The sequence below is a fragment of the Ranitomeya variabilis genome, chromosome 1, assembly GCF_051348905.1.
Source record: "Ranitomeya variabilis isolate aRanVar5 chromosome 1, aRanVar5.hap1, whole genome shotgun sequence".
Classification (NCBI taxonomy): Eukaryota; Metazoa; Chordata; class Amphibia; order Anura; family Dendrobatidae; genus Ranitomeya; species Ranitomeya variabilis.
This window is the reverse complement of record NC_135232.1, coordinates 910,993,101-911,020,839: the sequence shown is the minus strand read 5'-3', so window position 1 is coordinate 911,020,839 and position 27,739 is coordinate 910,993,101. Positions and strand designations below refer to the sequence as shown.

Genomic DNA, 27,739 nt, shown 5'->3' with positions numbered 1-27,739 from the left:
GAGCCAATGCTCCCCTGAAGGATCCTGAGATCTTGGGTTGTTGTCCTTTTGCTCCAATTTCTCTAAAACACTCTTAAGGCTTTAATAAAATCATCATTTGCACTAAACACATTACTGTAGATTGCCGTAGGCCAAGAACCACTGCATGTCAACTCACCCCAGCCGACTTTGCGAATGTATCATTTCAAGCAGTTGTAACTTAGCTGACTAGGGGGTGATTAATCATCTGAAGATGAATGGGTGGTACATGGCGAAAGTCTTCTATGAATGGTCTCAGTAAACCCTCTTGGCGTAGATCTTCTGGGACTTGTCCGGCGACTTCAGCTGTGGTAGCAATGATGGTGTCTCAGACAATAATGAGGAGACCCACCACAATTGCTGTTTCCATGCACCTGATCAGAAGTTGCGGCGGCCATGAGGACTGGGTCCGTCCCTGCGTCGATCAGCTGTGCGCAGTTTTGCACAGCCCCACCCCTTCCATTGGCACTGACTTCTCTCATCAATTCCAGGTCATGATGGGTCCTCCGCATGATGTCAGTAGTTGTGCTACTGAGACTACAGATGCGGGCTGCACCGGTACCTCTTGCTGGACGTCCAAGGGGGCTCAGGGACAAGCGGATCAGCGGGCGGGCTTTGCTGTGTGGCCAGCTGCGTGGGGCCAGTGATGTCTGTCAGCTGTCTGCTTTGTTGTTACTATTGTTTAGTAACCCCTCACAGTCTGAGGCACCTTTGCTAGTTGCTATGGTGCCCACGGAACTCAAATTTTAATGTTTCTTCTGGTTTATTTTATTAAGTCTATGAGAAAGATAACCACTACTCTCCATGCCATGTGATGCAAGTATAGATCCAGTATTTCCTTAGACTATATTTATTTTTTCTCTGTGTTGTATAATGTCACTTTTACATAATAAAAAATATTTATTGATGTCCTCTATATGTATGTCCGGTGGGTGAGTACTTCATGTCTGACTCTTCACATATAAAATCCTAGTATCCTAAATTTATAGAATAACAGTGTTTAACAATAAGGCTGGGGTCACACATGCGTGTTTTACGGACGTAAGAGCGCAGAAACTACGTCCGTAAAACTCGCATTAAATACGGCACAATTATTCTCAATGGGGCTGCTCCTATCAGCCATATATTACGGATCCGTAATATACGGCTTTCTACGGCCGTACAAAATCGCAGCATGCTGCGTTTGTCAGCGTATTGCGCAAATAAATCGCCAATGAAAGTCTATGGGGGCGAGAAAAATACGGATTCCACACGGACCAGCAGTGTGACTTGCGAGAAATACGCACCAGTGTTAGAGAGAAAAGCCGGTAATTCAATTGCCGGCTTTTAATTTCTCCTGCACAAACCCGACAGGATATGAGACATGGTTTTCATACAGTAAACCATCTCATATCCCCTTTTTTTTTTGCATATTCCACACTACTAATGTTAGTAGTGTGTATGTGCAAAATTTCAGCGCTGTAGCTGCTAAAATAAAGGGTTAAATGGCGGAAAAAATTGGCGTGGGCTCCCGCGCAATTTTCTCCGCCAGAATGGTAAAGCCAGTGACTGAGGGCAGATATTAATATTCATTATTAATCCAATTGTTTGAAAGGGTTAAAAAAACACACACACACATGATTAAAAAGTATTTTAATGAAATAAACACAGCGGTTGTTGTAATAATTTATTGCTCTCTCAATCCATTTCCAGGCCCTCGCTTGGCAAAATAATAAACGCACAAGATACATACCTTCTGGTGAACCGTCTCATCCCACGAGGTAATCCATCTGAAGGGGTTAACTAATATTACAGGCAGGAGCCCTGCTAATGCAGCGGTGTGCTCCTGCTTGTAATTCCCCGGCGAATGAATGAAATGTAGGTCATTGCCCTACATTTCCTTCAGTCGCTGTGATGCGCCCTCTGGTGGATGTCCTCATATGACCTGGAGTGTGGGAAAAAGTTCCCAGGCTGCAGTTCATGAGAACATCCACCAGAGGGCGCCTCACCGCGACTCAATGTAAGTACAGATCCAGCTTTCCTTTCAGCACCCGGGGATTACAGGCACGAGCGAGTGGTTTATCGCAGCTCATGCCTGTAATATTAGTTAACCCCTTCAGATGGATTTCCTCGTGGGACGTGACGTTTCAGCTGAGGGTATGTATCTTGTGCGTTTATTATTTTGCCAAGCGAGGGCCTGGAAATGGATTGAGAGAACAATAAATTATTAAAACAACCGCTGTGTTTATTTCATTAAAATACTTTTTAATCATGTGTGTGTGTTTTTTTAACCCTTTCAAACAATTGGATTAATAATGGATAGGTGTCATAATTGACGCCTCTCCATTATTAATCTGGCTTAATGTCACCTTACAATAGCAAGGTGGCATTAACCCTTCATTACCCCATATCCCACCTCTACACGGGAGTGGGAAGAGAGTGGCCAAGTGCCAGAATAGGCGCATCTTCCAGATGTGCCTTTTCTGGGGTGGCTGGGGGCAGATGTTTTTTTGCCACGGGGGGGCCAATAACCAAGGACCCTCTCTAGGCTATTAATATCTGCCCTCAGTCACTGGCTTTACCATTCTGGTGGAGAAAATTGCGCGGGAGCCCACGCCAATTTTTTCCGCCATTTAACCCTTTATTTTAGCAGCTACAGCGCCCACATTTTGCACATACACACTACTAACATTAGTAGTGTGGAATATGCAAAAAAAAAGGGGATATGAGATGGTTTACTGTATGTAAGCCATGTCTCATATCCTGTCGGGTTTGTGCAGGAGAAAGAAAAAGCCGGTAATTGAATTACCGACTTTTCACAGATATCGCGCTGAATGAAATATAAATACAGACTATATATATATGTGTCTCAATGGCATATATATATATATATATATATATATATACTGTATATATGTTTTCCCTAACATTTGAGCACATAAATCCATTAGATGTCGGTTTTGCAAGCCTGAGCAAAAATCTCGCAGTACGGATGCCATACGGATTACATACGGAGGATGCCATGCGCAAAATACGCTGACACACCCTGACTACGGATCAATATTTTGGGAACATTTCTCCGTATTACGGCCGTAGTACGGACGTATAATACGTGGCGTATTGTCTTAAGTGTGACCCCAGCCTAATAATGATTATGCGCTACAGATCTCATAGCACAGATCTGTGGGATAAAGGCAGTTTTAATCTCATGGAAGACCTTTCCATCATGCTTCAACCCTAATCCATGAGTAAGCGTTTCACAATTTTTTGCAAAACATTAATTTTAACTTCTTTGCTTTGTGCTAGGGTGAGAAGTTTGGCCCATTTGCTGGAGAAAAGCGAATTCCAAGTGAAGTCGATGAAATTATGGATAACAGATTAATGTGGGAGGTAACTGCATATATATTTTTTCTTCTTTTCATTTTAAAATGACCAAACTTAATTGCTATCATAAATTAAATTTTTAGAAAGAGTTCCAACTAAATCTCTTTCTGAAAACTGCTCATAAAATATATAAAGCTTGATTATGTCTCTGGGTTCGCATCATTAAATTTGCAACAATTTTGTATGCATGACATTTTCCCTTCAAAGAATATCCCATAAATGCCTCAAGTAGATGGGGTGGTCGGCTGCATTGCGGCCGCCAGCTGCTTTGGTTTCAATGAAGAGGTAGTTGATTGAAGTCTATGGGAGCTAAAAAAAATGTATTACTTCCATAGATACCAATGATCGACTGGACACATTTCCATAAGAGTTAACTCAACTTGCTTTTTCCTGGTTTATAGTTGGCATTAGCAATATGAGTCAAAGGAGCACCATTCTCCCAATAAGTTAATATACCAGAGATATAATCCCCACCTAATATTTATTTGTGTAAAAAAATCATACCAAGTAGAATAGTTTCAGAGGAAGAAAGTTATGAGTCAAAAGGATACAAGAATATTTCCAAGGCATGAGATATACCATGGAACACTGAAGACGGCCATCAAGAAGTTACTTAAATTTGGTTCAACAGTGACATTATCTAGAACTAGTAGAAAATATGTAGGGGAAAAAGTGCACATGACCATTGGGTGATTCTTTTTTGGTGCAAGGAAAGAAAAGGGAAGGTGCTCACCTGAGCAGGTTGTGTGCAGGCAGAACTCCTATGACCACCTGAAGATATCAGCTCCTGTTGCCTCGTGGCTGGGGATGATCTCCTCCTGGATAGTTGACCAATTAGGACTATATGTAAGCCCGCAAGGGCAGGGTCCTCTTCCCTCTGTATCAGTCTGTCATTGTTAGTTTTGTTTACTGTAAGTGATATTTGTATTTTGATGTAACCCCTTCTCATGTACAGCACCATGGAATTAATGGTGCTATATAAATAATAATAATAATAATAATAATAATAATAATAAGATGATATCAGGCTACACTGCTGTAATAAAGAATCCTTAGGACCAAGATGAGCTGAAACTTTTTATTTGCACAACGTGTTTCATCGCTTTAGATGAAAAAAACAATTGCAAAGCAAGTGTTAAAGGATAGGGGTTTAATAAGTCTGGCGGTGTAACTGAAACTGAAGGAAACAGCAGCAGGAAAATTTGAAAAAAGAAGTGGCGCAAGGGTGGGGGGAGGAGAAGACATTGAGAAGTAGACTAAAATTGGGATGGCAAAGGAGATAGAAAAAGAAATATATGAGGAAAATGAGAAGAGAGAGATAGGAAAGAAACAATTATAACACTGGTCTACAAAAATAAAATTTCTGGCATGGACTTTAAGAACAGTTTTAGACTAATTTGAGGGTGCTGAATTCAAATCGGATCTTATAATTTCTCTATCACATCACGTTTTTGCGCTATAGGTATATAGCTCGGTTTTCGTGAATTCCATGATAAATATAAGTAGTGTATGAAAAGTGCTGGTTTATACGGTTCACTAAGGTAAATTTAGTTTAATTTGGGTGGTTAATTTGTGTTGATTTGAAAATGGTTAACTTTCTTTTGGGTCTGCAAGGAGGGTACACAAAACACCCTTGTTTTCTGTGCTACTGGGACAGTAGAGCTACAGCAGAGCATTGGGTGAAAACTGAATGGCCTCAGCGACAGAGTTTGGCATCTGGCGATAAGAATGTCATCCATGATCCTCTAGTGGATAGAAAGAATATTGTCTTTCCTCCCTTACACATAAAACTTGGATTGATGAAGCAGTTCATCAAAGCTCTCAATCACAGTGGAGAATGCTTTAACTATATATGTTCAACTTTTCCTGGTCTTAGTGAAAAGAGGAAAAACGCTGGAATATTTGATGGACCTCAAATAAGAACACTTATGAGAGACCCAAATTTTATAACATCAATGAATGAGACAGAAGAAAGAGCTTGGAATGCATTTTGTAATGTGGTGCAGAATTTTCTAGGGAATGATTTCACATTTGCGGACGAGGGCTTTGCGGAGGGCTGCGTATTTCCCCGTTAAGCCCCGCCCATTGCCACACCTCTTCCTTCAGCTCCGCCTATGTCTGCATGCGTCCTGCGTACCCTATCTTTATCATTGGGTACGCAGGCCATGCAGATGTATGCAGATGCCTTCACATGTGTCGTTTTCACGCTGCACCTACCTGCATCAAACGCAACATGTTGCATTTTGTTGTGGTCAGCACAGCATCAAAACGGCGCATGCGGAGGCATCCACATACATCCACATGGCTGCGTACCCAATGTTAAAGATAGGGTACGCAGGACACATGCCGACATAGGCGAAGCTAAAGAAAGAGGTGTGGCAGTGGGCGGGGCTTAATGTAGGAACTACACAGCTTTTCGCAAAGCCCTCGCCTGCAAATGTGAAACCAACCTAATCAGAGCACCACGTACAGACAGACCCCCCCTCCAGACTTGCTTTAGGGCACGAGCATATCATTAACTACAAACTGAAAATAATTATTAAAGAACAACCACAAGATGGATTTCATCAACTAAGGTATCATTTTAATCAGTATAATGGTGCCGACCTGGCACTGTGTGTAGGTTACTGTGCACTATCCTGCTGACAGGTTCCCTTTAACCCATTTCCCAACATGCGCCATACATGTACTTCTCTGCGAGATCTGCGTTTCCTCCAAGAGCAGTATATGTATGGCGGCTTAATCACGCGGCCTCACGCTGAGCGCCAAGGTGATCACGAGCAAGTGTCAGCTCTGTGTGAGGGCTGACACCCCACAGCAATGCCCACGATCTGTGCTAGCACCGACCGCAGGTGTTTAACACCTCTGATGCCACTGTCAGTAGTGACAGCAGCATAGAGGAGCATTGCGCAGAGAATGATCTCCGCATTGAAATTCTCCTGGTGTACTCGCCTCTGCACCATGAGACTTTCTCATGATGCTCACCGAGGTCACCGCAGTTCAGCTACTTAAAACTACTTAAAAATGATGTTCCACATTATTAAGCAGGCCACATGTTTCAAGCAATATGGGAAATGAAAAGGATCTCTCTGCTGCTAAAAAGCCTTAAATAGAGCAATGCCTTGGACAAGGTATGAAAACATTAGATAATTCATGAAAACTTAAGAGTGATCATCATACTGTGAAGAGATTTGTGACTGAAACAGAGCACAGACAGAGTTCATGCAGATAAAGGCATAATGAGGAAGGTTTCTGCCAGACAAATTCATTCGATTAAGAGAGCAGCTGCCAAAATACCATTTCAAAGTAGCAAACAGTTATTTGAAGCTGCTGGTGCCTCTGGAGTCCCTCGAACCTCAAGGTGTAGAATCCTTCAAAGGCTTGCTGTGGTGCATAAACCTACTATTCGGCCACACCTAAACAGTGTTCACAAGCAGAAACGGTTGCAGTGGGCCTAGACATACATGAAGACTAATTTTCAAACAGTCTTGTTTACTGATGAGTGTCGAGCAACCCTGGATGGTCCAGATGGATGGAGTAGTGGATGGTTGGTTGATGGCCACCATGTCCCAACAAGGCTCCAACGTCAGCAAGGAGGTGGAGGAGTCATGTTTTGGGCCAGAATCATGGGGAAGCAGCTTGTAGAGCCCTTTAAGGTTCCTGAAGGTGTAAAAATGACCTCTGCAAAGTATATAGAGTTTCTGACTGACAACTTTCTTCCATGGTATAAAAAGCAGAAACTGTTGTGAATTCTGCTCTTGGGCTCCCTCCGGTGGTTGTAAGTGGTAGCGCTGCTGTCTCTGAATCGCAGCATTTGTCAGGTGTGTTCACTTTTTGCAATTCTGACTGGGCTATTTAGTCTTGCTTGACCCTTTAGTCAGTGCCAGTTGTCCATTGTTCCTGGAGGATTCACATCCCTGCCTGGTCTCTCCTGCTTTGCTGTTCATTTCAACAAAGATAAGTTCTGGCCTTGATTTTTGCTGTCCACATGCTGTGGCCTTATTGTTCAGTTCTTTTCCATGTTTTTGTCTTGTCCAGCTTGGTCTGTATAAGGATTTGTTTAGCCAAGCTGGTATCTCTGGAGATGCAGATATACCCTCCATATCTTTAGTTAGCTGTGGAGATTTTGTATTTTCTGTGGTGGATATTTTCTAGTGTTTTAATACTGACTGCATAGTACTCTGTCCTATCCTTTCTATTTAGCTAGAAGTGGCCTCCTTTGCTAAATTCTGATTTCAGTCTGTGTATGTTTTTTCCCTCTCCTCTCACAGTCAATATTTGTGGGGGGCTGTCTATCCTTTGGGGATTTTCTCTGAGGCAAGATAGTTTTCCCTTTTCTATCTCTAGGGATAATTAGTCCTCCGGCTGTTTCGAGATGTCTAGGGAGTGATAGGTACATTCCACGGCTACTTCTAGTTGCGGTGTTAAGTTCAGGGTCTGCGGTCAGTACAGGTTCCACCTTCTCCAGAGTACGTCTCATGCTGCTCTTAGGCCACCAGATCATAACAGTACAACTGGCCAACAATGAGTTAACCGCTTCTCAGAAGAAGGGAAGGAAAGTGCTGAGCCATTTTTTTTTCTGTAGTCTGTTGTGTTTTTTTTTTTTCTTCCCTCTTTACCTCTGGGTGGCTCAGGAGTTCGGCGCTGGTATGGATGTTCAGGGATTGGCTTCTTTTTGTGGATCAACTTGCTGCTAGAGTACAGGGTATTTCCGATTATATCGTTCAGACTCTGGTTTTAGAGCCTAGAATTCCAACTCCTGATTTGTTTTTTGGGGACAGGTCCAAATTTTTGAGCTTTAAAAATAACTGTAAACTGTTTTTTGCTCTGAAACCCCATTCCTCTGGTGATCCCATCCAGCAGGTTAAAATTGTTATATCTCTGCTGCATGGTGACCCCCAGGATTGGGAATTTGCCCTGGAACCTGGGAATCCGGCGTTGCTTAATGTAGACACCTTTTTTCAGGCGCTTGGGTTATTGTATGATGAACCTAATTCAGTGGATCATGCTGAGAAGACCTTGTTGGCCCTGTGTCAGGGTCAAGAAGTGGCAGAATCATATTGCCAGAAATTTAGAAAATGGTCTGTACTGACTAAATGGAATGAGGATGCCTTGGCAGCAATTTTCAGAAAGGGTCTTTCTGAATCCGTTAAAGATGTTATGGTGGGGTTCCCCACGCCTGCTGGTCTGAGTGATTCTATGTCTCTGGCCATTCAGATTGATCGGCGCTTGTGCGAGCGCAGAGTTGTGCACACGATGGCATTGTCTTCCGAGCGGAGTCCTGAGCCTATGCAGTGTAATAGGATTGTGTCTAGAGCTGAACGACAAGGATTCAGACATCAGAATAGGTTGTGTTTTTACTGCGGCGATTCTGCTCATGTTATTTCTAGTGTTGAGCGATACCGTCCGATACTTGAAAGTATCGGTATCGGAAAGTATCGGCCGATACCAGCAAAGTATCGGATCTAATCCGATACCGATACCTGATACCAATACAAGTCAATGGGACACCAAGTATCGGACGGTATCCTGTATGGTTCCCAGGGTATGAAGGAGAGGAAACTAGAGAAGAAACCATATCAATGTGTAAAAGAAAGAATTAAAATTAAAAATAAGGATATACTCACCTCTCCGGCGGCCCCTGAACTTTACCGCCGTAACCGGGAGCCGTTGTACCTAAGAATGCGCGCTTGAAGGGCCTTAGATGACGTCACGGCGCTCTGATTGGTCCGTAGCGGTCGCGTGACCGCTACGCGACTAATCACAAAGCCGTGACGTCACCTAAGGTCTTTCAAGCGCTTGAAATACCTTAGAAGACGTCCGCAGCTTCTGATTGGTCGCGTAGCGGTCGCGTGACCGCTACGCGACCAATCACAAAGCCGTGACGTCACCTAAGGTCTTTCAAGTGCTTGAAAGACCTTAGGTGACGTCACGGCTTTGTGATTGGTCGCGTAGCGGTCACGCGACCGCTACAGACCAATCAGAGCGCCGTGACGTCATCTAAGGCCCTTCAAGCGCGCATTCTTAGGTACAACGGCTCCCGGTTACGGCGGTAAAGTCCAGGGGCCGCCGGAGAGGTGAGTATATCCCTATTTTTTATTTTAATTCTTTCTTTTACACATGGATATTAATCCCGATACCGATTCCCGATACCACAAAAGTATCGGATCTCGGTATCGGAATTCCGATACCCGATACTTGCGGTATCGGAATGCTCAACACTAGTTATTTCTGATTGCCCTAAGCGTACTAAGAGAATCGCTAGTTCTGTTACCATCAGTACTGTACAACCTAAATTTCTGTTATCTGTGACCCTGATCTGCTCATGATCGTCATTTTCTGTCATGGCATTTGTGGATTCAGGCGCCGCTCTAAACTTAATGGACTTAGAATTTGCCAGACGTTGTGGTTTCCCCTTGCAGCCTTTGCAGAGTCCTATTCCTTTGAGGGGCATTGATGCTACACCGTTGGTTAAAAATAAACCTCAGTTTTGGACACAGCTGACCATGTGCATGGCGCAAGCCCATCAGGAAGATTGTCGTTTTCTGGTGTTGCATAATTTGCATGATGCTATTGTGCTGGGTTTCCCATGGTTACAGGTGCATAATCCGGTATTAGATTGGAAATCTATGTCTGTGACTAGTTGGGGTTGTCAGGGGGTTCATGGTGACGTTCCTTTGATGTCAATTGCCTCCTCCCCCTCTTCTGAAATTCCTGAGTTTTTGTCAGATTTCCAGGATGTATTCAATGAGCCCAAGTCCAGTTCCCTTCCACCGCATAGGGACTGTGATTGTGCTATTGACTTGATTCCAGGCTGTAAGTTCCCTAAGGGCCGACTTTTCAACCTGTCTGTGCCAGAACATACTGCCATGCGGAGCTATGTTAAGGAGTCCTTGGAGAAGGGGCATATTCGGCCATCTTCTTCACCATTGGGAGGTTTTATTTTTGTTGCCAAAAAAGATGGCTCCTTGAGACCCTGTATTGATTATCGCCTCTTGAATAAGATCACAGTTAAATTCCAATACCCTTTGCCTTTGCTTTCTGATCTGTTTCCTAGGATTAAGGGGGCTAGTTGGTTTATATAAGCCGCTTAAAAGTTTAAATTTATTAAAAATACCACTTCCCAGTGAGAACAAAATAGATTAAAACAGACCTACTGAGTGCACCTGTCCTAATAGCCTGACCCTCCACTCTCCTGCTATCCCTTCCTAGCCTGTGGAGGTTGGCACCCTGATAGATGTTTTGGCGCCCCCACTCCGCGACGGCTATCGCCTGCTGGCCCTATAAAGTCACTAACCAGCTAAAGGCGAGAAAACAAAAAGCAATAAAAGAGATGAAGGAAGAGCAAAAAGAGACTAAGGTGCACATATAATGCTAACAACCTCCCTAGGTGGCGTCCCACACAGGACAATATACTAAGTACCTCAAAATACACATGTGGTCATTGTCACACATAATGACTGAGATGAACCCATATAAAGAGACAATAAGACATAAATGGGAGGAAAAAGCATAGATACAGATGACCTGGTTCAGTCCAAATTAATTGAAAGCCATGCATGGCCAACTTGCTGGCAATATATACACAGTTGTAATAAATAAATGCATAAACATCCAGACAATATCCTTACGCCTGACAGCGCAGAAAGTAAGATGGTATACAAATGCCTATAGATAATAAGCGATAGTCAGTGTCTATATTCATGCATGGAACACTGGACTAAAAAAAGGTAAACCATAACAAAAACAGCCTTATATCTGTTTGTGCCCCCTGAGGAACCGTATGACGGGGAAACGCGTCAGGGCGTCTTTTGACTGACAGCTAAGTGTTCCGTTTTTTTGGGGACAATATCCCCTTCACTGGCTGTTTGTGTCGGAGTGGGGGCGCCAAAACATCTATCAGGGTGCCAACCTCCACAGGCTAGGAAGGGATAGCAGGAGAGTGGAGGGTCAAGCTCTTAGGATAGGTGCACTCAGTAGGTCTGTTTTAATCTATTTTGTTCTCACTGGGAAGTGGTATTTTTAATATATTTAATAAAATTTAAACTTTTAAGGGGCTTATATGATACACGTTTTGATTTTCCCTTTGCTATACTATTCTACTGCATGTTTCGGCTAGTTGGTTTACTAACATTGACCTTCGAGGGGCATATAATCTTGTTCGTATTAAGCAGGGTGACGAATGGAAAACTGCGTTTAATACGCCCGAAGGCCATTTTGAATACCTTGTGATGCCATTCGGACTCTCTAATGCTCCATCTGTGTTTCAGTCCTTCATGCATGATATATTTTGGAATTATCTTGATAAATTCATGATTGTATATTTGGATGATATTTTGATTTTTTCAGATGATTGGGAGTCTCATGTGAAACAAGTCAGGATGGTATTTCAGATCCTTCGTGATAATGCCTTGTTTGTGAAGGGGTCTAAGTGCCTCTTTGGAGTACAGAAGATTTCTTTTTTGGGCTTCATTTTTTCTCCCTCATCTATAGAAATGGATCCGGTTAAGGTTCAGGCCATTCATGATTGGATCCAGCCCACAACCGTGAAGAGCCTTCAGAAATTTTTGGGCTTTGCTAATTTTTATCGCCGTTTCATTGCCAACTTCTCCAGTGTGGTTAAACCCCTGACCGATTTGACGAAGAAAGGCGCTGATGTGACAAATTGGTCCTCTGCGGCTGTTTCTGCCTTTCAGGAGCTTAAACACCGTTTTACTTCTGCCCCAGTGTTGCGTCAGCTGGATGTTTCTCTTCCTTTTCAGGTTGAGGTTGACGCTTCTGAGATTGGGGCAGGGGCCGTTTTGTCTCAAAGGAATTCTGATGGTTCCTTGATGAAACCGTGTGCCTTCTTTTCTCAAAAGTTTTCGCCTGCGGAACGCAATTATGATGTCGGCAATCGTGAGTTGTTGGCTATGAAGTGGGCATTTGAGGAGTGGCGACATTGGCTTGAGGGAGCCAAGCACCGTATTGTGGTCTTGACCGATTATAAGATTCTGATTTACCTCAAGTCTGCCAAACGGCTGAATCCTAGACAGGCCCGATGGTCCCTGTTTTTCTCCCGTTTTGATTTTGTGGTCTCGTATCTTCCGGGTTCTAAGAATGTTAAGGCTGATGCCCTCTCTAGGAGCTTTTTGCCTGATTCTCCTGGGGTCCTTGAGCCGGTCGGCATTCTGAAGGAAGGGGTGATTCTTTCTGCCATCTCCCCTGATTTACGACGGGTTCTTCAGGAATTTCAGGCTGATAAACCTGACCGCTGTCCAGTGGGGAAACTGTTTGTTCCTAACAGATGGACTAGTAAAGTGATTTCGGAGGTTCATTGTTCTGTGTTGGCTGGTCATCCTGGGATTTTTGGTACCAGAGATTTGGTTGGTAGGTCCTTTTGGTGGCCTTCTTTGTCATGGGATGTGCGTTCTTTTGTGCAGTCCTGTGGGACTTGTGCGCGGGCCAAGCCTTGCTGTTCCCACGCTAGTGGGTTGCTTTTGCCTTTGCCGGTCCCTGAGAGGCCTTGGACGCATATTTCAATGGATTTTATTTCGGATCTTCCTTTTTCCCAGAGGATGTCAGTTATCTGGGTGGTTTGTGACCGGTTTTCTAAGATGGTTCATTTGGTACCTTTGCCTAAGTTGCCTTCCTCTTCTGATTTGGTTCCGTTGTTTTTTCAGCATGTGGTTCGTTTGCATGGCATTCCGGAGAATATTGTGTCCGATAGAGGTTCCCAGTTTGTTTCTAGGTTTTGGCGGGCCTTTTGTGCTAGGCTGGGCATTGATTTGTCTTTTTCTTCCGCATTTCATCCTCAGACAAATGGCCAAACCGAGCGAACTAATCAGACTTTGGAAACTTATTTGAGATGCTTTGTGTCTGCTGATCAGGATGATTGGGTGGCTTTCTTGCCATTGGCCGAGTTTGCCCTTAATAATCGGGCTAGTTCTGCTACCTTGGTTTCACCCTTCTTTTGTAACTCTGGTTTTCATCCTCGTTTTTCTTTGGGGCAGGTTGAGCCTTCTGATTGTCCTGGGGTGGACTCTGTGGTTGACAGGTTGCAGCAAATTTGGGCTCATGTTGTTGACAATTTGGTGTTGTCTCAGGAGGGGGCTCAGCGTTTTGCTAACCGTCGTCGGTGTGTTGGTTCCCGGCTTTGGGTTGGGGATTTGGTCTGGTTGTCTTCCCGTCATGTTCCTATGAAGGTTTCTTCCCCTAAGTTTAAGCCTCGGTTTATTGGCCCTTATAGGATTTCTGAGATTATCAATCCAGTGTTTTTTCGTTTGGCCCTTCCAGCCTCTTTTTCCATCCATAATGTTTTTCATAGATCTTTGTTGCGGAAATATGTGGTGCCCGTTGTTCCCTCTGTTGATCCTCCTGCCCTGGTGTTGATTGATGGGGAGTTGGAGTATGTGGTTGAGAAGATTTTGGATTCTCGTTTTTCGAGGCGGAAGCTTCAGTATCTTGTCAAATGGAAGGGTTATGGCAAGGAGGATAATTCTTGGGTTGTTGCCTCCGATGTTCATTTTGAGGATTTGGTTCGTGCCTTTCATTTGGCTCGTCCGGATCAGCCTGGGGGCTCTGGTGAGGGTTCGGTGACCCCTCCTCAAGGGGGGGGGTACTGTTGTGAATTCTGCTCTTGGGCTCCCTCCGGTGGTTGTAAGTGGTAGCGCTGCTGTCTCTGAATCGCAGCATTTGTCAGGTGTGTTCACTTTTTGCAATTCTGACTGGGCTATTTAGTCTTGCTTAACCCTTTAGTCAGTGCCAGTTGTCCATTGTTCCTGGAGGATTCACATCCCTGCCTGGTCTCTCCTGCTTTGCTGTTCATTTCAACAAAGATAAGTTCTGGCATTGATTTTTGCTGTCCACATGCTGTGGCCTTATTGTTCAGTTCTTTTCCATGTTTTTGTTTTGTCCAGCTTGGTCTGTATAAGGATTTGTTTAGCCAAGCTGGTATCTCTGGAGATGCAGATATACCCTCCACATCTTTAGTTAGCTGTGGAGATTTTGTATTTTCTGTGGTGGATATTTTCTAGTGTTTTAATACTGACCGCATAGTACTCTGTCCTATCCTTTCTATTTAGCTAGAAGTGGCCTCCTTTGCTAAATTCTGATTTCAGTCTGTGTATGTTATGTCCCTCTCCTCTCACAGTCAATATTTGTGGGGGGCTTTCTATCCTTTGGGGATTTTCTCTGAGGCAAGATAGTTTTCCCTTTTCTATCTCTAGGGGTAATTAGTCCTACGGCTGTGTCGAGATGTCTAGGGAGTGATAGGTACATTCCACGGCTACTTCTAGTTGCGGTGTTAAGTTCAGGGTCTGCGGTCAGTACAGGTACCACCTTCTCCAGAGTACATCTCATGCTGCTCTTAGGCCACCAGATCATAAGAAGAAACGTGCCTTCAGAAGCAAAATCGTCTTCATGCATGACAATGCACCATCTCATGCTGCAAAGAATACCTCTGAGTCATTGGCTGCTATGGGCATAAAAGGAGATAAACTCATGGGGTGGCCACCATCTTCCTCTGACCTCAACCCTATAGACAACCTTTGGAGTGTCATCAAACAAAATATCTCTGAGGGTGGGAGGCAGTTCACATCAAAACAGCAGCTCTGGGAGGCTATTCTGACTTCATGCAAAGAAATACAAGCAGAAACTCTCCAAACTCATAAGTTCAATGGATGCAAGAATTGTGAAGGAGATATCAAAGAAGGGTTCCTATGTTAACATGTAACTTGGCCTGTTAGGATGTTTTGGAATTAAATAGCTTTTTTGCTCAGTGAATGTGACCTCCTAATGCTGCAAATTCCACAAATGAGCATTTTCAGTTCTTTAAAACATATCAAATGTTTTGAAATTCTACTGTGCCTAATAATTTGGAACAGTGCATTTTGAGTTTTTATTCATTTTGGAGTTTATACTTTTATCGTTGGGAGGTTTCTTCAATAAAATTCGATGTATACTCTAACGGGTGATGACTTTTATTTGACTGACTGTCATTTGTACCGACCATTTAGGAAAATCCGAGAAAAATGTCATTTGCATAATAATTTGAAACATGGTGTATTTCTCCCCCAGACATGGATTACAGGAGATCGAGGGCTTCGGTGGAATTAGATAAGGTCGTAAGTATGGTTTAATTAAGAATATTGAAGGAGTCTGTGTCATTCTTTCATTAAAGGAATTTTTCCGGGTGTCTGTGTTTTCTTACAATGTGACTACATGGGGTTAGTAATGGGGGCATCTTATTGACGCCTCTCCATTACTAACCTCGGGGGTTTATGTCATCGGACAATACAAAGGTGACATCAACTCCCCAAACTATCACCCCACTTGCCACCGCTACAGGGCAAGTGGGAAAAGCGAGGGTAAGTGCCAGAATTGGTGCATCTTAGAGATGCGCCTTTTCTGGGGTGGATGAGAGCTGATGTTTTTAGCCTGGGAGGGGCCAGTATCCATGGCCCCTTCCTAGGCTATTAATATCAGCCTGCAGCTGTCTGCATAGCCTTTGCTAGTTATTAATTATAGGGGATCCTACGTAATTTTTTTTAGGGTCCCCCATTTTAATAGCCAGTAAAGGCTAATTATACAGTTGTGAGCTGATATTAATAGCCGTCTGAGAAGATCCATGGGTATTACCCCCATCCCAGGCTATAAATATCTGCACCCAGCCATTTGTTTTGCTGGTTATGAAAATTGAGCGGAAGCCCACGCTATTTTTTTCCAAAAAATAATCTTTTATTAATTAAATACACGTACAGTAAGCTGCACACACACTGTACTAATTGTATTTGTCACTGATAAATAACATCTATATATCTACCTATTCTATTTGTATTTACTGTATGTAATCCATCTCTTCTTTCCTGTCGACTCCTGCAGTGATTTTATACTACTGCGGCTGCTGATTTGCCGGCTTTTCTTCTATCTATCTAGCTATGTAATATATATATATATATATATATATATATATATATATATATATATATATATAATAGAAAAAAACGGGGAAACAGCACCACAGACTTCCAGAAAAAAAGTGATGTTTGTTGCCTAAATGGCGTGGCGACGTTTCGGAAAGGATTATATCCGAAACGTCGCCATGCCATTTGGGCAATAAACATCACTCTTTTTCTGGAAGTCTGTGGTGCTGTTTCCCCGTTTTTTTCTATTTTTTTCTATTGTTACAAGGAGCCTCCTGAGATTGTTGGCTGGGGATGCGTGCACCTTGTTAAGGAACTGTGTTTAGTGCTGTTCCAATTTTCTTCATATATATATATATATATATATATATATATATATATATATATATATATATATATGTGTGTGTGTGTGTGTGTGTGTCACTGACATGTGTGTATATATATATATATATATATATATATATATATATATATATATATGTATTCTATGTGTATTAATCTATTCTATCTATTCTATTCTAACCTGTCATGCTGTGATATTACTGTAACCCGCATTCGAATTGCCGGCTTTTCAAATGGGATCGGTGTGTAAAAATCAGACAGCACTCGCATGGTCCCAGTGCTGTGCAATTTTTTTTTTACTCGCACCCATTGACTTCTATTGCAGAATGCGTTCTGATTTCCGATTACAATCGCAGCATGCTGTGAGTTTTTTCCAATCTGATCGTGATCTGATCCAAGTTGAAAAAAAACACAGTGGAACACAAAATCATAGAATAACATAGGTCCGAATTCAATCTGTATTTTTATTGGATTGCATTCATCCAATTTCATCGCAAGTGGGAATGAGCCCTAACTCTGATGTCTCATTATAGTGAATGCATCCATAGGGGGTTTCATCTGTCACGTCACTCGAAATATTTCGATGGAAACCCTGATGTAAGCGCTCAGCATAGAGCGTCGGATAAATGTGATGAATGTTATGTAAAATGTTCCCAATAAAAGCTTCAAATCAATTCACAAAAAAGCAAGCCCCCGCTCAGGTCTGTCATCTGCTAACAGAAATGTAGGGGCTTCCATGTTACTGGTAGCAAAAAGGCTCTGGAAAAGTGAAATGGCTCCTGGCCCCTCAAAAGAGATTCAGCAAATTCTCTGCTCCCAAATCCAAATGCCTCCCTCTCTCCTTAGCCCCAGTGTGCCTAACCCACATATAGCTCCCACATGTTTGGCATTTCTGTAGTGATGAGAACTCGCCTAATTTAAATGTGCATGCCTCCAGAAGCATGAGCTGGGCACAAGATACTGGTGACTACAGCGTACTGGTCACTACAACATCAGTTTGCAATTTCCAATCAGCAACATCCACTGCTGCTTGTTTCTCGAAAACACCCATGGAGTCAAAATAATAATTGCACCTGTAGATAAATTCCCAAAGGGGTATAATTTCCAAAATGGGATCACTTGAGGGGGGATTCTGCTTTTCTAGCACTTAAGGACTCTGTATATGGAGTCTGCAAACTATTCTCAGAAAATAATAAATAATAACAATAATAATTATCTGCCAAGAGGCAAATAGCTCTCCGTTCCTCCTGAGTCTCTCTATATGGCTAAGCACTACTGTACAGCCACTTATGGCACAAATTTTGGTGCCATTTTTACTGTTTTCCCAGTATGAAAATGTAAAATTTGGGGCTAACACAATTATGTGGTAAAAAAAAAATTCTGTGACACACCTGTGGTGTCAATATAATCATTGCACCCCTAGATGAATTCATTGAGAGGTTTAGTTTGTAAAATGGGGTCACTTATGGGGGGGGGTCTGTGTTATGGTTTCCAATGGCAAGGAAACATCAGAAGCATAGAATAAACGGACAAGCTCTCGGGTGATGGAAACTAGAGCTGACCGCGATGCTAAACCTACACACCACACTAGAAGTAGCCAGGGGGCATTCCTGCGTTGTCTCTAGATGCCGCGCGCCAGCCGGAGAACTAACTACCCCTGGTAGAAGAAAACACAGTCCTGGCTTGCCTCCAGAGAATGTCCCCACAGGAGATAGCAGCCCCCCACATATAATAACGGTGAGAGCAGATGAAAAGACACACGTAGTATGAAAGCAGATTTAGCACAGAGAGGCCCGCTAACTAAATAGCAGAAAGATACAACAGAGGACTTCGTGGTCAGCTGCAAAACCCTTCAAAACACCATCCTGAAATTACCTTAACTCATGTGACAACTCATGCCACTGGAGTGGTAATTTCAGCCCAACAAGAGCTTCCAGCTGCAGAGATTCACATAAGTGCAAAACTGGACAAAACATACAAAAATAGACTTAAGGACTAAAGTGTCCAACTTAGCTGAGCAGAAAACTGGGAGCAGGAACATGCAACAGAATCACTCTGGATACATTGATGGCCAGCATTAGAATGACTGAGGAGCAAGGTTAAATAGGATACTCCCACATCCTGATAGGAACAGGTGAACTGAGAAGGCAAAGCTTGCAGGACACCAGTACCACAAGAGACCACCGGGGGAGCCCACGAACCGAATCACAACAGTACCCCCCCTCAAGGAGGGGGCACCGAACCCTCACAAGAACCACCAGGGCGATCTGGATGAGCCCTATGGAAGGCACGGACCAAATCAGAAGCATGAACATCAGAAGCTGTAACCCAAGAATTATCCTCTTGACCGTAGCCCTTCCATTTTACCAGATATTGAAGTCTCCGTCTGGAAACACGGGAGTCCAAGATTTTCTCCACCACGTACTCCAATTCACCCTCAACCAGCACAGGAGCAGGAGGCTCAACAGAAGGCACAAGTGGTACCTCATACCTCCGCAATAATGACCGATGGAAGACATTATGGATAGCAAAGGATGCTGGGAGGTCCAAACGAAAAGACACAGGGTTAAGAATTTCCAAAATCTTATAAGGACCGATGAACCGAGGCTTAAACTTAGGAGAAGAGACCCTCATAGGGACAAAACGGGAGGACAACCACACCAAGTCCCCAACACGAAGACGAAGACCAACACGACGATGGCGATTAGCAAAACGTTGAGTCCTCTCCTGGGACAACTCCAAATTGTCCACCACCTGCCCCCAAATACGATGCAACCTATCCACCATGGTATCCACTCCAGGACAATCCGAAGACTCCACCTGACCAGATGAAAAACGAGGATGGAACCCTGAATTGCAAAAGAAAGGGGAGACCAAAGTGGCAGAACTGGCCCGATTATTAAGGGCAAACTCAGCCAACGGCAAAAAGGAGACCCAGTCATCCTGATCAGCAGACACGAAACACCTCAAATAAGTCTCCAAGGTCTGATTAGTACGTTCCGTCTGGCCATTTGTCTGAGGATGAAATGCAGACGAAAAAGACAAATCAATGCCCATCCTGGCACAAAACGCCCGCCAAAATCTGGACACAAACTGGGATCCCCTGTCGGAAACGATATTCTCCGGAATACCATGCAGCCGAACCACATTCTGAAAAAACAGGGGCACCAACTCAGATGAGGAAGGCAGCTTGGGCAAGGGCACCAAATGAACCATCTTAGAAAAGCGGTCACACACCACCCAAATGACGGACATCTTCTGAGAAACAGGGAGATCAGAAATAAAATCCATAGAGATGTGTGTCCAAGGCCTCTTAGGAACAGGCAAGGGCAACAACAACCCACTAGCCCGAGAACAACAAGGCTTGGCCCGAGCACAAACATCGCAAGACTGCACAAAAGTACGCACGTCCCGAGACAGGGAAGGCCACCAGAAGGACCTAGCCACCAAATCTCTGGTACCAAAAATTCCCGGATGACCTGCCAACGCAGAAGAATGAACCTCCGAGATGACTCTATTGGTCCACTCATCCGGCACAAACAATCTACCAGGCGGACAACGATCAGGCCGATCCGCCTGAAACTCTTGTAAAGCACGTCGCAGGTCTGGGAAGACAGCAGACAATATCACCCCATCCTTAAGTATACCCGTAGATTTAGAATCACCAGGGGAATCAGGTTCAAAACTCCTAGAAAGGGCATCCGCCTTCACATTCTTAGTACCTGGCAGATACGAAACCACAAAATTAAACCGGGAGAAAAACAACGACCAGCGCGCCTGTCTAGGATTCAGACGTCTGGCCGACTCAAGATAAATCAAATTTTTGTGATCAGTCAAGACCACCACCTGATGTTTAGCACCCTCAAGCCAATGACGCCACTCCTCGAATGCCCACTTCATCGCCAAAGGCTCCCGATTACCGACGTCATAATTTCGCTCGGCGGGCGAAAATTTTCGAGTAAAGAATGCACAAGGTCTCATCACAGAACAATCTGAACTTTTCTGCGACAAAACCGCCCCCGCTCCGATCTCGGAAGCATCAACTTCCACCTGAAAAGGAAGAGAAACATCAGGCTGGCACAACACCGGAGCAGAAGAAAAACGGCGCTTAAGCTCCCGAAAGGCCTCCACAGCAGCAGGAGACCAATCTGCAACATCAGCACCCTTTTTAGTCAAATCAGTCAAAGGCCTGACAACGCTAGAAAAACCAGTTATGAATCGACGATAAAAGTTAGCAAAGCCCAAAAATTTCTGAAGGCCCTTAAGAGAAGTCGGTTGCGTCCAGTCACAAATAGCCCGAACCTTCACAGGATCCATCTCAATAGAAGAGGGGGAAAAAATGTACCCCAAAAAAGAAATCTTCTGAACCCCAAAAACACACTTTGAACCTTTAACAAACAGAGAATTGGTCCGCAAAACCTGAAAAACCCTCCTAACTTGTTGAACATGAGATTCCCAGTCATCCGAAAAAATCAAGATATCGCCCAAATACACAATCATAAATTTATCCAGATATTCACGGAAAATATTGTGCATAAAAGACTGAAAGACCGAAGGGGCATTTGACAGACCAAAAGGCATCACCAAATACTCAAAATGGCCCTCAGGCGTATTAAATGCGGTTTTCCACTCAAGGACTGGGTTATGAGTTTGCAACCATGGCAATCCCAGCACCAACACATCATGTAGATTATACAGTACAAGGAAGCGAATCACCTCTTGATGGTCTGGAGTCATACGCATAGTCACTTGTGTCCAGTATTGTGGTTTATTACTAGCCAATGGTGTAGAATCAATACCCTTTAAAGGTATAGGAACTTCCAGAGGCTCTAGATCAAACCCACAGCGCCTGGCAAAGGACCAATCCATAAGACACAAAGCGGCGCCAGAATCCACATACGCATCCGCAACAATAGAAGATAACGAACAAATTAGAGTTACAGACAAAATAAACTTGGACTGCAAAGTGCCAATAGCAGAGGATTTATCAACTTTCTTTGTTCGTTTAGAGCATGCTGATATAACATGAGTAGAATTTCCACAATAGAAGCACAAATGACTTTTGCGCCTATAAATCTGTCGTTCGCTTCTGGACAAAAAGCTATCACATTGCATACTCTGTGGTGCCTCTTCAGAAGACACCGCCAACTGGTGCACAGGTTTGCGTTCCCGTAAACGCCGATCAATCTGAATTGCCATTGTCATGGACTCATTCAGACCAGTAGGCGCAGGAAACCCCACCATGACGTCTTTTACAGCATCAGAGAGACCTTCTCTGAAAATTGCCGCCAGAGCGCACTCATTCCACTGAGTAAGCACAGACCATTTTCGAAATTTTTGGCAATATATTTCGGCTTCATCTTGCCCCTGAGAGAGGGCTATTAGGGCTTTCTCAGCCTGAATCTCCAAATTTGGTTCCTCATAAAGCAACCCCAAAGCCAGAAAAAACGCATCCACATTGAGCAACGCAGGATCCCCTGGTGCCAATGAAAATGCCCAATTTTGGGGGTCACCCCGCAGTAAAGAAATAACAATTTTTACTTGCTGGGCAGGATCTCCAGCAGAATGAGATCTCAGCGAAAGAAACAATTTACAATTGTATTTAAAATTTAGAAAACAAGATCGATCTCCAGAAAAAAACTCCGGTATAGGAATTTTAGGTTCAGACCGAGGAGCATGTAACAAAAAATCTTGTATATTCTGAACTTTAGAGGCAAGATTATTCAAATTGGTAGCCAGACTCTGGGGATCCATATTTCAACAGATAAAGTCTGAGCCATTCAGGGGTTAAGAGGAGAGGAAAACAGGAGACTGCAATTAGAGCTGGAGTGCAACTTCAGAGGAAGGAAAAAAAAAAAAAAAAAAGGTTTCACACAGTTCCTTTTCTCTCCTGCTTCAGCCTATAGATTAAACATTTAGGCTGGCCATACTGTTATGGTTTCCAATGGCAAGGAAACATCAGAAGCATAGAATAAACGGACAAGCTCTCGGGTGATGGAAACTAGAGCTGACCGCGATGCTAAACCTACACACCACACTAGAAGTAGCCAGGGGGCATTCCTGCGTTGTCTCTAGATGCCGCGCGCCAGCCGGAGAACTAACTACCCCTGGTAGAAGAAAACACAGTCCTGGCTTGCCTCCAGAGAATGTCCCCACAGGAGATAGCAGCCCCCCACATATAATAACGGTGAGAGCAGATGAAAAGACACACGTAGTATGAAAGCAGATTTAGCACAGAGAGGCCCGCTAACTAAATAGCAGAAAGATACAACAGAGGACTTCGCGGTCAGCTGCAAAACCCTTCAAAACACCATCCTGAAATTACCTTAACTCATGTGACAACTCATGCCACTGGAGTGGTAATTTCAGCCCAACAAGAGCTTCCAGCTGCAGAGATTCACATAAGTGCAAAACTGGACAAAACATACAAAAATAGACTTAAGGACTAAAGTGTCCAACTTAGCTGAGCAGAAAACTGGGAGCAGGAACATGCAACAGAATCACTCTGGATACATTGATGGCCAGCATTAGAATGACTGAGGAGCAAGGTTAAATAGGATACTCCCACATCCTGATAGGAACAGGTGAACTGAGAAGGCAAAGCTTGCAGGACACCAGTACCACAAGAGACCACCGGGGGAGCCCACGAACCGAATCACAACAGGTCTGCTGTTCTGGCACCTCAGGGGCTCTGCCAATGTGACATGGCACCCTCAAACCAGTGCAGCAAAATCTTCACTGTAAAGTGGCGTTACTTCACTTCTGAGGATTGCAATGTGCCTCAAAAGAAGTTTTTGACCACATAATGGGCATCAGTGAACTCAGGAGAAATTGCACAACAAATTATATGAATTTTTGCGGGAAAAATATGATTTTTTTATTCTCACGACTCTACGTTGTAAACTTCTGTGGAAGACTTGTGGGTTCAAGGAGCTCAATACACATGTAGATAAGTTCCCTAAGGGGTCTAGTTTCCAAAATGGTGTCACTTATTGGGGGTTTCCACTGCTTAGGCACATCAGGGGCTCTCAAAACATGACATGGCGTCCGCTAATTATGCCAGCAAATTTTACATTAAAAAATGTGAAATGGCGCTCCTTCCCTTCTGAGCCCTGCCATATGCCCAAACAGCAAATTTTCCCCACAAATGGGGTATCGGCATGCTCAGGAGAAATTGCACAACAAATTGTATAGTCCATTTTCTCCTGTTACCCTTGTGAAAGTAAAAAAAAAAAATAGGTTTAAAGGAAAATGTTTGTCAAGGAAAAGTAAATGTTTATTTTTTCATTCCACATTCCAAAAATTCATGTGAAGCACCTGAAGGGGTTTGTGATTTTTAGAATGATGTCACTATTGGGTATTTTCTGTCATATAGGCCCCTCAAAGTCACTTCAAATGTTAGGTTGTCCCTAAAAAAAATTGTTTTGCAGATTTTGTTGTAAAAATGAGAAATCACTGGTCAACTTTTAACACTTAGAACTTCCTAACCAAAAAAAATGCTTCAAAAATTGTGCTGATGTAAAGTAGACATGTGGGAAATGTTATTTATTAACTATTTTAACTATAACACTAGCGAGAAATACGGACAAGTGCTATGAGATAAAAAATCTCCCATAATCCGTTGTTTTCTTGGCCGTATTATACGTGCGGAGGAAATCGCAGCTAGCTGCGATTGTCACAGTATTACGCCCGAAATCCGCCAATGAAAGTCTATGGGTGGCAGAAAAACTCGCACACCATACAGACCATCAGTGTGACTTGCGAGAAATACGCATCGGTGTCCTATAGAAAAGCCGGCAATTCAGTGTCGTGTAATGTAAAATCACACTGACGGCTTACAATAGAATAGATAAAATAAATGTCTACACATAGTACTGTATATATAAATATATATATGTCATTGGCTCTGACACTGATATTGTCATTGACAATATCTTTATATTTCTTAGAGAGATAGCAGAATAGCCGATAATTCAATTGTCGGGTTCTGTAAAATCATTGCAGAACCCGACAGGATATGAGAAATGGTTTACTATTTTTTATTTTAATTCTTTTTTTTTTTAACAGGGATATGGTGCCCACACTGCTATATACTGCGTGGGCTGTGTTATATACTGCATGGGCTGTGTTATATACTGCGTGGGCTGTGCTATATACTACGTGGGATGTGCTATTTATTGCGTGGGCTGTGCTATATATTACGTGGGCTGTGCTATATATTACATGGGCTGTGCTATATATTACGTGGGCTGTGCTATATATTGCGTGGGCTGTGCTATATATTGCGTGGGCTGTATTATATACTGCATGGCTGCTATATACTACGTGGGCTGTGTTATATACTGTGTGGGCTGTGTTATATACTGCGTGGGCTGTGTTATATACTGCGTGGCTGCTATATACTATGTGGCCTGTGCTATATACTATGTGGCTGCTACATACATACATACATACATTAATACATACATACGTATTCTAGAATACCCGATGCGTTAGAATCGGGCCACCATCTAGTATATATATATATACCTATTCTATGTGTAGATATTTATTTTAGCTATTCCATTCTAACCTGTCAGTGTGATTTTACTGTACACCGCACTGAATTACCGGCTTCTCTATAGAACACCAGTGCGTATTTCTCGCAAGTCACACATGTGGTCCGTGTGTAATCCGTATTTTTCTCGCCCCCATAGACTTTCGTTGGCGGATTTCTTTGCGCAATACGCTGACAAACGCAGCATGCTGCGATTTTCTCAGCCCGAGAAATATACAGCTGATGGAAGCTGCCTTATAGAGAAACATTGGTCTGTGTGTAATGCTTTTTTTTGCACCTCTCATACGTCCGTATTCCTCTCTAGTATGACTCCAGCCTTATAAGTGTTAGGGCTCATACTCAGATGCGAGAAACTAGTATGAGTCTCGCACGTCAATACCTGGCACTGCACCCGGCACTCAGGAGCGGAGTGTGCGGCTGCATGTATTGCTATGCGGTCGCACACTCCGATCTGAGTGCTGGGTGACGTGCGAGACTCATCCGAGTTTCTCGCATCTGAGTATGAGCCCTTACTTGATAGGTGGGGTGTTCTCTTACAGACTTTCCTTTTGGGACCAGCAGTTTGATATTAGACGTTGGCATTCATTCTGTAACTGGAGACAGGAAGTTGAAATAATTGTAAACCTAGTGTTGGAAATTATGGAGAACTGTTGTTCATACCTAGCCACATACACTGTATGCAAACATTCACATGCATTCCTGTACTCATCCTCTCTTCATTTTTATCTTGTGCATGATCTTTTACAGCCACGATATCAATACTTTTATGCTGACTTTGAGACTTTTGCTAGATTCACACACCTATGTCAATGTTACCATCTGAAAGAAATGGACCAATTCTTTCTCATGTGTCATCTTAGCTGCATCAGTTGTTTATAATCCTCTTTTTTTTAGGACTTTTGTTATTTGTTGACTCTTAGTCATGTATCAGTTAAAAACAGATGAAGCTAGGATGGCGAACTGAAGTACAAAATATGTCTCTGTGTTTCAAGGATCCCAGTAGACTTTAGTGGCCAAGTCTGATCCTCAAAACTTAAGATTAGGACATGCTCTGAGTACTTGAGTTACTTAACTAAACTTTTTGATCAAGAAATGAAAAAGTAATCCAACCACGAAAAGATGTACCTAAATTTTCCATGGTCCCTAACCTTAATGACCTGCCTCTCTTAATGACCCCAATCAACCCTCATTTTAACTGGGGAAGAGATTGGATTCATACTTAGCTTTTAATTAAAGAGGTTGTCCACTACTTTATCATTGATTACCTATCCTTAAATTAAGAAAGGGCTTTCACATCAGCATAAAATTAATGTACAGATGCACAATATGCTGTGGCATGCTTTTTTTTACGCACTAAAGACTGTCAAATGGATGTGTGAACTTAGCCTTAGGCACAACTCTGACAAAGTATTTAAGCCATGTAATAAATGATTTAAAAAGTAATGCAAAATCTCACAATACAAATTTGGTTATATCATACAACCTACTACCCTCAACAACTTGCATAGAAGTTTGTGGAAAGGTGAAAGACAGTAGTTATCTGTTTTAAAAATGTCACAGGCTACTTATCTACTTTGCAGCTACAGTTTTCCATGCTAAAGCCCGCAGTTCAAAATCTGTGGGCCTATTTTACAACTTTGGAAGTGACTGAAAGCTTATATCTGTGTCACACATACACATACAAGCACTATTTTGTGATACCTGTACTCCATAAAATATAGGTAGCCCATGGAAATCACACTTTGTCCTTTTAGGTTCAGCAAACTTAGATTTTAGGGAATTATCTCATTAACTCAAACTGAAAAGCTGTCTGAGCATTACTGTCATTATTCCTTATTCTCTTGGCTCAATCTCAATGTAATTGCATCTCAATTTTTGTTGTTGAATTTACAATACAAATCATTAATAAGGTCAAATTAGCACTGCAGCCAATCAGTGACCTCAGTAGCTCATGACGTTTACACGGGCAGTCCAGAGAAGGTTATGTCAGTGCTGCAGACAAACAGAGACCACGGCAGCTGTAGAACCTGGGTGCATAAGTAATAGTTTGATTTTTTTAAGTAACAAAGCTTACAACCATAGCTATTTCATAGAGGACATCTCCTTTAAAGGCCTATTATTTTTCTTTCAGAGTCTAGACTTACTCCACTTACCTCAGAATCCCAGAATCCCATAGTATGTTGGAGGGTCAGTCCTACCTTGTACAAATTACAATTCCTGGCCTTAGAATGACACAAAAGACCTTGCGACAGGAAGTCATGGACACAGATGTATTCAAACCCAATGAGTGGGTAAATACAGACTTTAGTGCCTCTTTTGTCTTCCCGTCTGACACAATTGAAGTATAAATAGCGGAGGCTTGCTCGTGTGGATGTGCCTAGCATATGTCTATAAAAGTTTTTATTTCCATTTTCTTTTTAATACAAAGCAGTTTTGTTTGTCTTTCCTTTTTTTATTGTAAAAGATAATCGGTCACGATTCTTAAATGACCACATGAAGGCTATATTCTCACGGTAAATCCAAGTGCCATGAAAATTGTTAATAGGCCTCTGAGGAG

At 42.9% G+C, this 27,739-nt stretch overlaps 1 protein-coding gene across 1 annotated transcript in view; it reads left to right on the top strand.

Annotated features, from left to right (window-relative positions):
- The window catches only part of PRDM5 (PR/SET domain 5), a 522,790-nt gene that overhangs the window by 22,176 nt on the left and 472,875 nt on the right, over positions 1-27,739 (top strand). Inside the window, exon 3 of the mRNA XM_077279028.1 lies at positions 3,304-3,387. Within this exon, the coding sequence (XP_077135143.1) occupies positions 3,304-3,387 (84 nt within the window). The remainder of the gene's footprint in view (positions 1-3,303; positions 3,388-27,739) is intronic.